Genomic DNA, 13,124 nt, shown 5'->3' with positions numbered 1-13,124 from the left:
ATCACAGCTTTTTCCTAAATGAAGCAGCTTCCCCCCACGCCGGCTTATACGGGACAAATAAAAAGCATTCTTTCAGGATATCATGCACTGTGGTGGAAAGAACACCAAGCAGGCAGAGGGTCCAGTGCGGCCACTCGAGCCCAGGGCAGGGCTGTATGGATCTGTTGCTGAGTCTGTATTCTCTGCCTCCCCTGCAGAGTGTCGGAGTCACACAAGTAAAAATTGAGAAGACACATTAAACAACGGTTATTACAGCTGCACGTCGCGCTTACTACATGTCAGACACTGTTCGAAGCACCTCACACATATTAAGGCATCTAAAACCCACAGCAACCCATTATCGCCAGCTGGGGAAACTGAGGCACAGAGAGGTCAAATAAATAGCTCAAAGTCCCAAAGCAGTCTAGAGGCTGGCCGTTCACAAAGCCTGCTCCACCTTCTCCCCAGATACAGGAGTAGAGCTAAACTACGTTTCCAAGCCTTCCTCGCAGTTCCACGTGACCTTGTCGGCCTTGAAATATGAGCAGAAGCACATGCGCCATCTCTAGAACTGGCCCACAAAACTCCACGCTCCACCCGCTTAATGACGATGATGAGAGCCGCCGTGGACGGCAGACTCAGCATGTGGCAAACCAGGAGAACCCAAGCATCGGTGGCCCTCCTTCACCTTCCAAAAACGCGATACCAGCAGTCTGGGGAAAATTGTACTAGGTAAGCTCATACTTTCCAACACCAGAGTGAAACATATCACCAGTCCACAACTTTATGTAAAATGCATCTTGTGACAAAAGTCTGATTCTTTTTTTTTCAAAGAGTTAAGACAATATTCCACATTTGGTTAATGATCTCAGATGTTATCGCTTTCTAATTTAGTGTATAAAATACTATGCTGTTACAGCATCAGATGATGTTACTACAGATACGACTGGAGATACGGGTCACAGGCCTTCTGGGTTTTAAGGGTAACATTTCAACCACCCATCACTGATTAGTCCTTTCTTAGTACAAATGATAACACACTGTAGGATTATGAATGTTTTGACACAAATGCACAATACAGACCTCTTTTGGTAGTTGACAGATTCTTTTATTAACAATCAAAAAGCTTCACACTTACAATAGGAAAATAAATGTTTCTTTAATGAATAATTAAATGAAAACTATACAGAACCTTATAGAATTTTTAATATGTACTATGCGTATCTTGGAAGACAGGACATTAGCTTGTTGGGATCACAGGGTACGACTGAAAATGAGACAGTAATTCATAAAAGTTACCTAATAAATTTCCCAGACAGTTCTCCTGAAATTAAAACAGGAAATAAAATTTGTATTTATATCTGGTTTTAGATATGATTTAACACGCATCAATCTTAATTTTGTGATTTTGATGTTACTTTTTTAAAGGGACTCAACAGAAATTCAAAACTCATTTTTAGATCGTGAACTTGAAGTGTGCGATGAAGTTGTAATTTCTCAACATCAAAGGTTAATTATTACACAGCAGTTGAAGCAACAGATATGATTTCCTGGACAGCGTGCGTCTGGGGTCCTGTGTCCCCCCAGTACTGATCACAGGGATGTTTTCAAAGCACATCTCCGAATCGAGCGGGCACCACTGATTCGGCCACAAAGTCCTTCTTGGATAGACAATACTGGTTCTTTTCAGAAGAAATGGCTATTTTACCTTCCCTGTTTCTTTTCTTTTATGAAGAACAGGGTTAAACAGACACTATCCACTGGAAGATTAAAATCTTTACTCCGTAAATTATCTTAGTGTCTTCAAATCTATCCGCCAGGGAGGAAAACCCACAATCTTAGTGAAGGACCCTGCTGTCCCTCGTTCCCTCGACATAAAGTCACAGCAAAAATAGGGGCACATAGAAATTCCAACATTAGATTTGTTTGGAATCTTAAAGCTTAGTAAGAGCCCAAAACCTTTATATAAATCAGGAGTCTCTGCATATCTTTGTCAGTTCCGTACAAACCAGGGTGTAGCAGACAACTTGTATTGAAAAGCCCATCTTTCAAAAAGGTCCCACTTTTCTAGATGGTCTGTGTAAACAGGTCACCGCCTTCTTTGTGTAGGTGAGCAGTAACCACGTGACTCCCATTTGCGCTCCCCGTAAGTCACTTTACTGTTCAGTCTCGAAGTGTTTTCAACCCACAAGCATCAACACATACAGAGTTATCACCAACCTCATCAACACTGCTGACTGACAATTCATAAAACCTAAATCCTTTTCTAACTGAATTCTAAAAGTGCCTTGAATTCAAATCTTTTTAAAAACTTCAGTCTTCAATATTGAAACTGCTAACTTACTGCATTTTTCCAGTAAAAAACAGAAAAATAAAGTTGGGGGGAAAAATGTTAAAATAAACTTGGGGAAACATCCTGTTACAAAATAGGTTTGAGAAAAAACCTTTATAGATATATATATATATTATAATATTTATATATTTATATATATTCCAATAGAAGGGCAAACCCATCTGGATTGCTCACCTCAGCATTATTGTAGTAAATAACCATTAGAAACAAATGAGATATTTGGTAATAGAATTGTAAGGTAAATTAGGAAATGTCCAATTGACAAAATTCAAGACAAAGAGGAAGACGATGAAATATGGGAAATGCACGACCATGTTAAGCCAAATACAGAAAGAACCTGTGACCTGTAAACAGCTTCATCCGCAAAAAGGAAACAGGAACACAACCTGACATGCTGAGTCACTGTATTGAGGGTATGGTTTTCCCTTTATTGAAAAAACTCAATACAAAGCTTCTGTTGGGACTGTACATTTTTTAAAAGAAAAGCAAAACATCAAATGGGATACAATAACTCAAAAACAAGTGTTTAGAAATAAATGAGGGAGGCACCTCCCTCCATTCTGAGGGAGGCATGCGGCTGACCTCATCTGGAAACCACTTGTCTCTACCCACGAAGGCAGCACCTGACCAAGCGCCCGGCCAGAACCATCTGTGACCTCCTCCCTTCGTGGACTTTATCAGCTTGGCCCTAATTTGTCCATTTTGAGAAGTTAGACAATACACATTTCTAGGTTTGAGGACAACATTTCACATCAAGTCTTTGTGTTTCTCCCTAGACGAAAATTCAGATGCACGACTATTTCTTTCTCATTATAAAGCAATTCTCAATTAGCGATCAAGTAATATTTTTTAAAAAGACAAAATGGTGATTACCCAGTGTTACATGTGACCATAAACAATTAAAGACCATTGGGTGACACCACCAGAAGCAAAACTACATGGAGGATTACTTACAAAAAGAGCAATTTTCAATAGAAAACTATTCCCCTTGGGAAATAAATTTAATATTTTGTTCTTAAACAACTGGGGCAAAAGACTAGATTTCCTACAACAGAATGGGATGAGAAAGGCTTCCACAGACCCCTAACAGCATAGGAATGGGATACTTTTGATGGTTTTATGATGACAATTAAACCCTCCTAGCCATTCTAGCTCTCTGAAGGAAACGTTCAATGAAAAGACCGAATCATACAAAGCATTTAATATTTTCAAACAGTTGCCCAATAACAAAATTGTAAAACAGGAAATTATTCATAGCATTACGTTTATCAAATATCTGAATAAGCCACATTCAGAAATGCTATCCTAGAGCAGCTTACTGGTATACTGTGGTACTTTGAGCTACTACAAAAATAGTTGGAAATTGCTTAATGCACTCGGTGTAACGATAATGCTTTACTTTTTGCAAGCCATGTATCTCTCAGATACATTCTCCCAGTTGATCACATTCCAAATGGCTTTCAGATAATCAGGCCTGACATTTTTATACTGAAGGTAATAAGCGTGCTCCCACACGTCAATCCCCAGCAGGGGAATAAGACCTATTGGAAAGAATGGGAAAAAAAGCAAAACACTATGAATTTCCATCTAAAACACTGCAGCTTCTCAATTTAAACTTCATCCTACGCATACAAAATTATCCTTTACAACATTCGCATCCATTTTCAGTTTCTTATATAAATAGGAAAACGGCCTAAGACTAAGTATTCCTATAAAAAGATTTTAAACTTTACTCTTTGGAAGAAAATGTGATGAATAGTAAAAATAATTAAAGTAGACTTGGGAAAATCAATTAACTACAGTATTTTAATAGCTGTTCTTAAGACACCAACAGATGTACCCAACAGACAATTCTCAGTGGTCCTCAGTGGGGGTCTTATAAGGTATGTTATGTTTGTGGGGGCTGTTGAGGACCTCCCAGGACCTGAGCATCCAGAGGTGTTTATGAGAAACCTGCTCTGCTCCCCAAGGCTAACGTTAGTCTTAAAGAATAGAACACATTTAATGAGACACTAGCAGAAAGGATAAATTAACAAAGAAAACTAAATTGGACTAAAGAAAAAGATACACTGCTTCCAGAAATTAAACAGTATAAATGAAGAATTAGCTGTATCTTTAAAACATTCATTTAGGGCCAGCCCAGTGGCATAGTGGTTAAGTTTGCACACTCCATTTTGGCAGCCCGGAGTACATGGGTTCAGATCCTGGGTGTGTACCTACGGACTACTCATCAAGCCATGCAGCGGTGGCATCCCACATACAAAATAGAGGAAGACTGGCACAGATGTTAGCTCAGGGACAATCTTCCTCAAGCAAAAGGAGGAAAATTGGCAACAGATGTTAGGTCAGAGCCAATCTTCCTCACCAAAAAAAATAAACAAAATTTAACAAATAAATAAAATTTTAAAAACACACTCATTTAGAAAAAGTCTCAAACTAAATCATAGCTCTTCTCTAAGAAAACAATTCTCAACCAGTACAGCTTGATCAGTTGTGAGGTATGCCACTAATAACTTAGTATTAATAATTAAGGTAATGAAATTTATCAAAGTTTTTTCCCATAAAGAAATTGCCATGACTTTTACTTATTTTCATTCCAAGGGGCTTTCTTCAAGTGGGAGGGAAGGAGGGGTAGCTGGGATTCACCTAGAAATCACAGCCTTTCCAGGCAGGCACCTTCACGGCCACACATGACTCTACAGCAGGCAGGGCTCACAAACCTTTCGTGGCTTTTACAAATTCTGTGGCATCTCACTTTCCCAAAAGAGCTGTTTAGATTCTGGCAAAATCTGAGCACATCCAGGGAAGTGGGTCTCGTAACCCAGTCTCCTGACGTGTGTAGGGGGGAGAAAAAGTGGCTGAGAACTGCTGTGGTTTGATGTCAAGGCGTCACCGTGGGCTCGTGACATGAAAGACCAAAGTTGAAGCTAACCGCTGGATGACTTAGGGCTCTGCTTCCTAAAGAGTTTCTAATGCAATCTGGCTCCACATCAAGAAGGATTTGGTGAGCCCAGGCTGGAGCTTCTAAGCCAAGCATTTTCATATACCAAAACCCCCAGAAAAGCAGCCGTCTGGAGCTCTAGTTCCAGACTGATGACGAGCGCCCAGCAGAGGGGGCAAGAGACTCAGGGCTGAAGTCAGCCTCGGTTCACACGTCTTTTCCTCCCTCTCGTTTATCTAATTTTAGTGCGCATAATTATGTAAGCCGGTAGGAACTCTGTCAGATAAAGCAGAGTTTATGTTTAAAACATTTTTTGGTTAATGTGTCTGTAAAATTACACGTGCTTATTTTGGATAAGATTTACACTTCAAAATATCAAGGACTTTTAAAGCATTTTCTGCTTGCACAAGACTTGAGCATCATCTGTTAAGATTTGCTCAAATTAGTACATACTCAAGATAGGTTTAAACGCCGCTGGTTTTTCTTATTTCAAGTTAAATGCTTTCTTTTTTCTTTTTTAAGGAAGGTTAGCCCTGAGCTAACATCTGCTGTCAATCCTCCTCTTTTTTTTTTGGCTGAGGAACACTGGCCCTGAGCTAACATCCCTGCCCATCTTCCTCTACTTTATATGTGGGATGCCTACCACAGCATGGCTTGCCGAGCAGTGCCATGTCCGCACCCAGGATCCAAACCAATGAACCGTGGGCCACCAAAGCGGAACTTGAGAACTTAACCACTGCGCCACCAGGCCAGTCCCTCAAGTTAAATGCTTTCTAGTGAACATCTCTCCCAAATGAACATGTGACAATGTTCAAATCTCACCTGTTGTTCCCTGCAGGGGATCCTGGTTAGGACAGGCAACAATCTGGAGGCGTCCCTGGTCCTTATTGAAACCAAGCCAACCCCAACCCGAGCCTTGGACACCAGCCGATACAGCAGTCAACTTCTCTTTAAATTTGTCGAAGGAACCAAAGTCACGTTTGATGGCGTCCAGCAATTCCCCTATTTAAAAAAAAAAAAATCCAAAAAACCCCACAAATAAATAGATTACAATTATTACAATAGAATATGTTATTACATATTTAAATATGCTTGTCATACGGCCCAAGATACAACTAGACAACGTCATATAGAAGACACAGCATAACCCAGCGAGACTACATAACACCGTGTTACGTCGTGTCATAAGTCTCACAGTTTTAATTCACACATTTGTCACTGAAGCGTGCCACAGGGATTTCTTCACTCACTGGGCTATTTCTATCAAGAAAGAAATAATATTTTAGCTTTCTTTTTCCCTCAATAGAGAATTTACTTTGACTTCTACCTTATCTCCTCTGTCTCAATTTGGGAGTAAAATGTTATGGCTGTTATTTGATTTTTCTCGAAGGCAGCCTACATCTTTCCTACCTCAATTATATCATTTTTAAAAGAACGATTTCTCTTCTATTACTGAACTAAGGGTACACTGCAACAGACAAGCCTTTTTATTCTGTAGCAATATAGAATATAATTCTAGATTGAGTACATCAACTAGGCCAAAAATATTACTTCTCTGATTCTACCGGCTTAAGGTAATCATCTATTATAAGCAGAAATAACGGAATAAAGTGGGACAGATAACATAAAACGGCAGAGAGCACCAAAACCTGCGGGCTGAACGTGGGGGTATGTGAGATTCCAGTAACTCACAAAACCTCAAAACTATTAAGCCTTGGTCTGAAGACCTAACTCAGAAAAAATAAAATGTCCAGTTTCCCACACTGACTCCCCCATTCATCTTTTTATCCTCCAAATGAAACCGCTTATTTCAGTGCATAAGATGCCTTCTCTAACATGATTAAAAACAAACAAAAAACAAAACACAGAAACGTAATATACACGCCAGAAGCCCAGAGACAAGAGAGGGGAGCTATATTTAAGCCCCATATCTTCCCAGGCTGAGGAGGATAATTAAAGCCGCCTGGGCCACCACACGCCACACAGGAAGTCAAGTAAACAAGGACAGTGAGCAAGCCCATCGGCTCTGCACCCCCTCAACACCTGCACTTGTCCTGGAAAACCTAATTTTCTGGGACAACTGACTTCTCATCAGTTAGGAAACAGTAAAATAATAGTAGTAAAATAATGGCAAACGGCATTATTCCGAGCACCTCACAGATAATAACATTTCATTCTCAAAACAGCCCTATTATTACCCAGGAGCACAAAGATGAAGAAGGTAAGACACAGAATGGTTAAGGACCTCACCTTAGGTCCCAGAGCTAGTAAGGGAAAGCTCGTCCTTCCTGAACCCTGAGTTCCCCAGGCTTTGGCTAATGTACAGTACAATTCAACCAAAAAGAGACACCGTACATGATATTATGTGTATGTGAGTATAAAATCTGATGTTATAACTCCCTGAATGCATTCTCCATTCTTACGTATATCCCTTTAAAAGTTAGAATTTTGCTGGACTCCTTGCTACGAAAAATATGCCATTATAAGACCTCAGGGAGAATTAAGGCAACTTAAGAAAATCAACATTTGTTCCTACGGTGCCCAAAATGCCGCCAAGCTTGCACCAACATATACCAACCTTTGGGTTCTCCCCCGCCATTGGGGCTCAGGTTTGTCCAGAAAATGGTATGATTGATATGGCCTCCACCATTGAACTTGAGTGCAGGCTGCAGAGCAATCTGAGCTGTCACGTCCCCTGAAATGTTAAAACGCAAACACATTTTTCTAAATTCTTACTTTTTCAACCATTTTATACACTATTTTTTTCTTTGTAAAGTGTCAGATAATTGGATCAGCTTATCAGTAACATCCTATTGATCCTAAAATTCCACAACTTAATGATTCTACAAAAAAACACCTTCCCAAAACTATTTGTCCCATGGGTTTTCAGTTCAATTCAGAATGTGCTCAACCACCAGTGAGAGGCCCAGCCCGGCGGGCAAAGCTGGTAGAAAAGTCACTCCTGAGCTTCAAAGAACTCAAGAGCTTTCTTGGATAGAAAAGATTTTAGCAAATGAAATAATAGAAAGAACAAAGCTAGGAAACAGTGCAATGCTAAAATGTAGGGTTCCATTCACAGACTATATGGAAAATTTTCAATTCTCATTTCTAGTTTTCACTAGATATTCACTAGGAATATTTCAATGTTACCTTAGCAAGAAACTGAACATAGTCAGAAGGGAACTCCCGATGTTCACCCCGAAACTTACTCTTCCTGTGGCCTTCCCCATCTCTGTAAGTGCCAACTGTTTGCTCAAGACATTTTTGATAACTTGGTCATTCTTTACTTCTTTCCTCTCACCCTCCATATCCTATCCACCAGCAAAGCCAGCTCTACCTGTAAAACGCATCCAGGATCTCAGCCCTACCTCCTCCCTCTGGTCCATACCAGCAGCATCCCCACCTGCATTCGAGCCTCCGCCTCTCACGGGTCTCCTGCTTCCACGTCTGTCCCCTACGGTCTCGTCTCAACACAGTGGCCAGAGGGCTCCTCTAGACGCCAAGGTGATCACGGCCCTCCTCTAGTCAAACCCTGCAAAGGCTGCTCTTCTCTCTCAGCATGAACCCCAAGTCCTTGCAATGCACGTCAGCTGACCCTCCGCACGTCCTCGCTGGCCCAGCTCCAGCCACAACGGCCTCCCCGCACTGACATGAGAAGCTCCACGTGCTCCCAGCTTAGGGCTCCCACTGACTCCTGTTGCCTGTGCTGGAATGCTCTTCCTGGAGACAGCCTCACGCTTCATTCCCCCACTTCCCCTTCCAGTCTCTACTGAAACATCAACCTCATCAGTGAGGCCTCCTCTAACCACAATATAAAATAGGCAATTCCCCGCCAGCCCCTCCAGACCACTTCCCCTACTTTGTTGTTCTCGATAGGACTTACAACCCCCGGCATACTACATATTTACTTGTTCATCTGTCTCCCCACTGGAATGAAAGTTCCAGGGATGACAAGGACTTCTGTGCATGCTGTATCCCCAGGGCCCAAAATATTGCCTCATATGTAACAGGCACTCAATAAATGTCTGTTGATTGACTAGATAATTGAATACATTGAACGTAGTTTCTAAGGGAAAAAAATTAATTCCCTGGTAGCTATATTCAAAAAAAAAGTTATGTTTGAAGAATTTTTTTCTACCTTTCTAAACAAGCAGGGAAAGAAAAATATTTTTTTCTATGCTTTCAAGAAGCTACAAATTAACCGAACTCTTAGGAAAAATGGGAAATCTCTTGTTCAATAAACACTCAGTGCTTGTTATTCACAAGATACAAGAGGCAAAGTAAAGAACATAAAGAACCACTGAGAACTCTGCTCTTAGGGAGCTTAAAGATAGAAAAAGTTCGCTACTTATGTTCTTAGAGTATACACTAAGAACATATGTAAGAAATGTCGCTTTCTGAAGCTACCAGGCCAAACCTCCAGTTGTTTAGCAATTCAGAAAGAAGGAGAGAACCTAGTGATATCTGAATACACAGATAATTTTTTTTTGTTTCTTAGGGTTTTTTTTTTTTTTTATGGGTGAGGAAAATTGGCCGTAAGCTAACATCTGTTGCCAATCTTCCTCTTTTTTCTGTTTTTTTTCCCTCCCCAAAGCCCCAGTACATAGTTGTATGTCCTAGTTGTACGTCCTTCTAGTTCTTCTATGTGGGACGCTCCCATAGCATGGCTTGAGGAGCGGTGCTAGGACTGCACCCAGGATCCAAACCAGAGAAACCCGGGCCGCCGAAGTGGAGCACGTGAATTTAACCACTACGCCATCGGGCCAGCCCCACACAGACAATCTTTGAGAGTTTTTTTCTGATGCCAACTTTTTGTTGTTTACAAAATAATTTTCTTACAGATCAGTGTTCCCTTTACTAATTTTTCCTGAAGAGTCACCCTAAAAATAAATGTAGGTTTTATATTGCTTTTTAATAAATCAACAGTAACAAATTTTTCGAATGGGAAAGAAATATGCTTACTGAGAAACAGTTTAATGATCTCCAAGTTCACTTAATCATTTTTAAATTTTAATAGAAATTTGGGGGCTTAATATCTGCTTTGAAGAACTTTCCTGAAGTTCAACATTTTCTTTGGTTTCACCTGTTTTTTTCCTCTGTTAAATGCAATGAAAGTTAAATATTTTTGTTTGATGTTACTCACTTGTGATGAGATTAATGTTATTTTACTTACATTCCTCTTTTCTCCCAAATTCTCAAACACAAAAACTTAACTCTTCAATAATTTTTAAAATATAATTTTTTAAATAAAAGAAACCTATGCGGGGACTTACTAATTTACAGGCAATATGGTATAATATCATGTAAAGCTTTTTTTCCAGTGGTTTTCACTAAACAAGTGCAGCTTTGATTGCACAAGAAGCAGACTAACATTAAGCTGTCTTTAAAATATTGACAGACAGATTCACGGGTGCCAGACGTCACGTAGGAAACACTTTCACAACGGGCCTATTCCCCAGCCTCTCATTACCACAGGCTTCCTGGATTTATTTCCTAAATCATCAAAACTTTTGCCGTATTTGAGGGAACTGATTGCACAAGCAAATCTTCCAGAATGTTGTAACTTCCACTTCTTTTTGTTGAGCCAATTACCTCATAAACAATCGGGCTGAAATACTACACTTTTCCACTAGATGCCCCCAGTCAACAAGATGTCACTGTCTTGAAATTTACACAACAAATTTCACAGGACTGCCACTCCAAAGTATTTTTCAAATACATTTTTTTACCTGTGTAGCTTATTAAGCCATACATGCAGTTGGAAACACGACTGTTAATTATTTTCCTCGTGCAAACTACTGATTAACTAATAGTTGAAAAGTGTAATACTATTTTGTATAGAGACATTCTATACAAAATCATAGAATTCCCTATCACAATAGGGAAATATTCCCATTATAATATTCCCATACACACCCCCGGACACAAAATACACAATGTCCACAGCTACTGCTTTCGTCAACTACGCTGTTAAAAAAAAAAAAACGTAACTCCACATTGTATTATAATATTGAATTCTAAGTAAATACAAGCTCGTTTCAGTTTCCCACAAATTGGATCTTTTCATTGCAAGTTTGGGCCCATAAGTCAACAAGAACACGTGAAGTGGTTCTATTGACTAGAGAGGCATTCCCTTAAGGGGACACGCCCCGCTGTCATGACTCCCAGTTTAGCCAGGTTCTCAAAGCCAGGCAGCCGGGCACCTACCCTTGGCCAGCGCCTCCTGGTACTTCTCCTCGGTGACGTTCAGGTTGTTCACATAGGCCGCGTGGTGCTTGCTGTGGTGCAGCTGCATGATCTGGGCGTTGATGTAGGGCTCCAGAGCGCCATAATCATACTGCAAGTCGGGGAGGCTGTGCTTCTGCCGGGACCCCAGAGACCCCAGAGCTGGCACCAGCTTCCTGCTCGTGCTGGAAGAGAGAGCGTGCACAGACCGATTCGACCGCGCGCACCTGTCTACGCAGACGAGGCTGCGGAAGAACCAGCGCAGCGGACCTTTCCGGATCGTTGGCTCCTCCACGTTCTTTGAAGCATTCAATCAACGTGGCCGCCCTGCGCCCCAGCCGCACCTGGACGCGGTCAGCGGACACCTGCGGGCAGGCCGGGTCGCCCGCCGCGTCCCCGCGCCCCCCGCCCCGGAGAGGCTGAGCGGGGAAGGAGTGCGGGGACGATGGAGGCAGCTGCGGCCGCGAAGCCGGCCCCGGCCCGCCGCCCGCCGCCCGCCGCCCGCGCCCCTTCGTCCTTGGGGCCGTGACCGCGTCCCCGGCGCCTCACCTGCACGCCGCCCGGCACAACATGGTGACCGTCCAGAAGGCAAAGCACCTCGGAGATCGCGCCGCACACACGGCCCGCGGCGGACGCGCGTCCGGGCCGCTCTTCAAGGGCACGACCAGCCCCGCGGCTCCGCCCCCTGAGCTCGCCGCTACCACCCCGGGGGGCGCGGGTCTCTGGGCTCAGGGGACGCGAGAAGAGGGGATCCGGCCGGCCACCTTCTCCAGTGGGTCGCGGGACCCGCGACGCTCACCTGCCGTGCTTCGGGGCGTGTCGCCAAAGGGAAGGCCGCCGTGCCCCCTCCCCCGTCCCCCGGGTGAGATGGTACGGTCCGCGGCCCCGCCCCGCAGCAGCACCGCCCCACGGAGCCCGGAGGCAGGTCCTGGAGGCGGGGGCGGGGCTGGGTCGGCGCCCGGGTGCGTCCCCGCCCCTCGCCTTCGGGCCGTGTTTGGGCAGCCACGGGGCCGACAACGTCTCCAGGGGAAAGGCTGTTGTTTCCCTGAGCGGCCTTGGCGCGCCCCGCGGGCTGCTGAGGTCCTTCGGAAGGCGGGTCTTGGGCGCTGGTAAGATGTGGGGCCAGTGCCCCTCTAACCGCTGCCCGGAGTGACCTTTCTTTCCCAGTGAACTGACCTTGGGACCTCTGGCAGGCCGGAGCCAGGTCAAGGGCGGCCTGATGATAGCGGTTACTGAACACCTACGATGTGCCACCAGGGACTGCGCTGCAGGGTTTACACGCATTTATCTTTATTTCACCCCTAGGGTCCCTATCGTTGACTCCAGGCGACAGTTAACGAGCTCACTGAGGTGAAGCAGTTTGCCCTGGTAACACAGTTAATAAGTGAAAGAGTCAGGATTAGAACCCAAAGTTCATACTTTTTTTTTTTTTTAATTATTTTATTGAGGTCATGTTGGCTTAGAACACGGTGTAAATTTCGGGTGTACCTTATTATGTTTCAGCTTTTGTGTAGCCTGCATTGTGTTCACCACCAATAGTCTAGCTTTTATCTGTCACCATACTATGTGCCCCTTTACCCTTTTCACCCTCCCCCCACCCCCTTCCCCTCTGGTAACCACTAATCT

General features: G+C 43.2%; 1 protein-coding gene across 1 annotated transcript; it reads right to left on the bottom strand.

The window, feature by feature from the left end:
* Positions 1 to 1,065: 1,065 nt before the first annotated feature.
* On the bottom strand, positions 1,066 to 12,545 carry SOD2 (superoxide dismutase 2). The gene is made up of 5 exons (XM_070602700.1): positions 12,048 to 12,545; positions 11,481 to 11,683; positions 7,852 to 7,968; positions 6,096 to 6,275; positions 1,066 to 3,873 (listed from the first exon to the last, which is right to left on the bottom strand). Exons 1-5 carry the CDS (start codon positions 12,068 to 12,070, stop codon positions 3,728 to 3,730), a joined length of 669 nt encoding a protein of 222 aa, XP_070458801.1. The 5' UTR covers positions 12,071 to 12,545; the 3' UTR covers positions 1,066 to 3,727.
* Positions 12,546 to 13,124: the final 579 nt, after the last annotated feature.

Source organism: Equus przewalskii, chromosome 32, assembly GCF_037783145.1.
Source record: "Equus przewalskii isolate Varuska chromosome 32, EquPr2, whole genome shotgun sequence".
NCBI classification, from domain to species: Eukaryota; Metazoa; Chordata; class Mammalia; order Perissodactyla; family Equidae; genus Equus; species Equus przewalskii.
The sequence above is the reverse complement of the archived record's forward strand: the minus strand, read 5'-3'. Positions and strand labels throughout refer to the sequence as shown.

What these genes read in the sequence shown, in the direction of transcription:
- SOD2 (XM_070602700.1), bottom strand. Translation starts at nt 12,070, where the DNA reads ATGTTGTGCCGGGCGGCGTGCAG. An exon ending in CCAGGAGGCGCTGGCCAAGG is followed by an intron (nt 7,969 to 11,480) that starts GTAGGTGCCCGG and finishes TTAACATTTCAG; the next exon opens with GGGACGTGACAGCTCAGATT. An exon ending in TGGCGGGGGAGAACCCAAAG is followed by an intron (nt 6,276 to 7,851) that starts GTTGGTATATGT and finishes TTTTTTAAATAG; the next exon opens with GGGAATTGCTGGACGCCATC.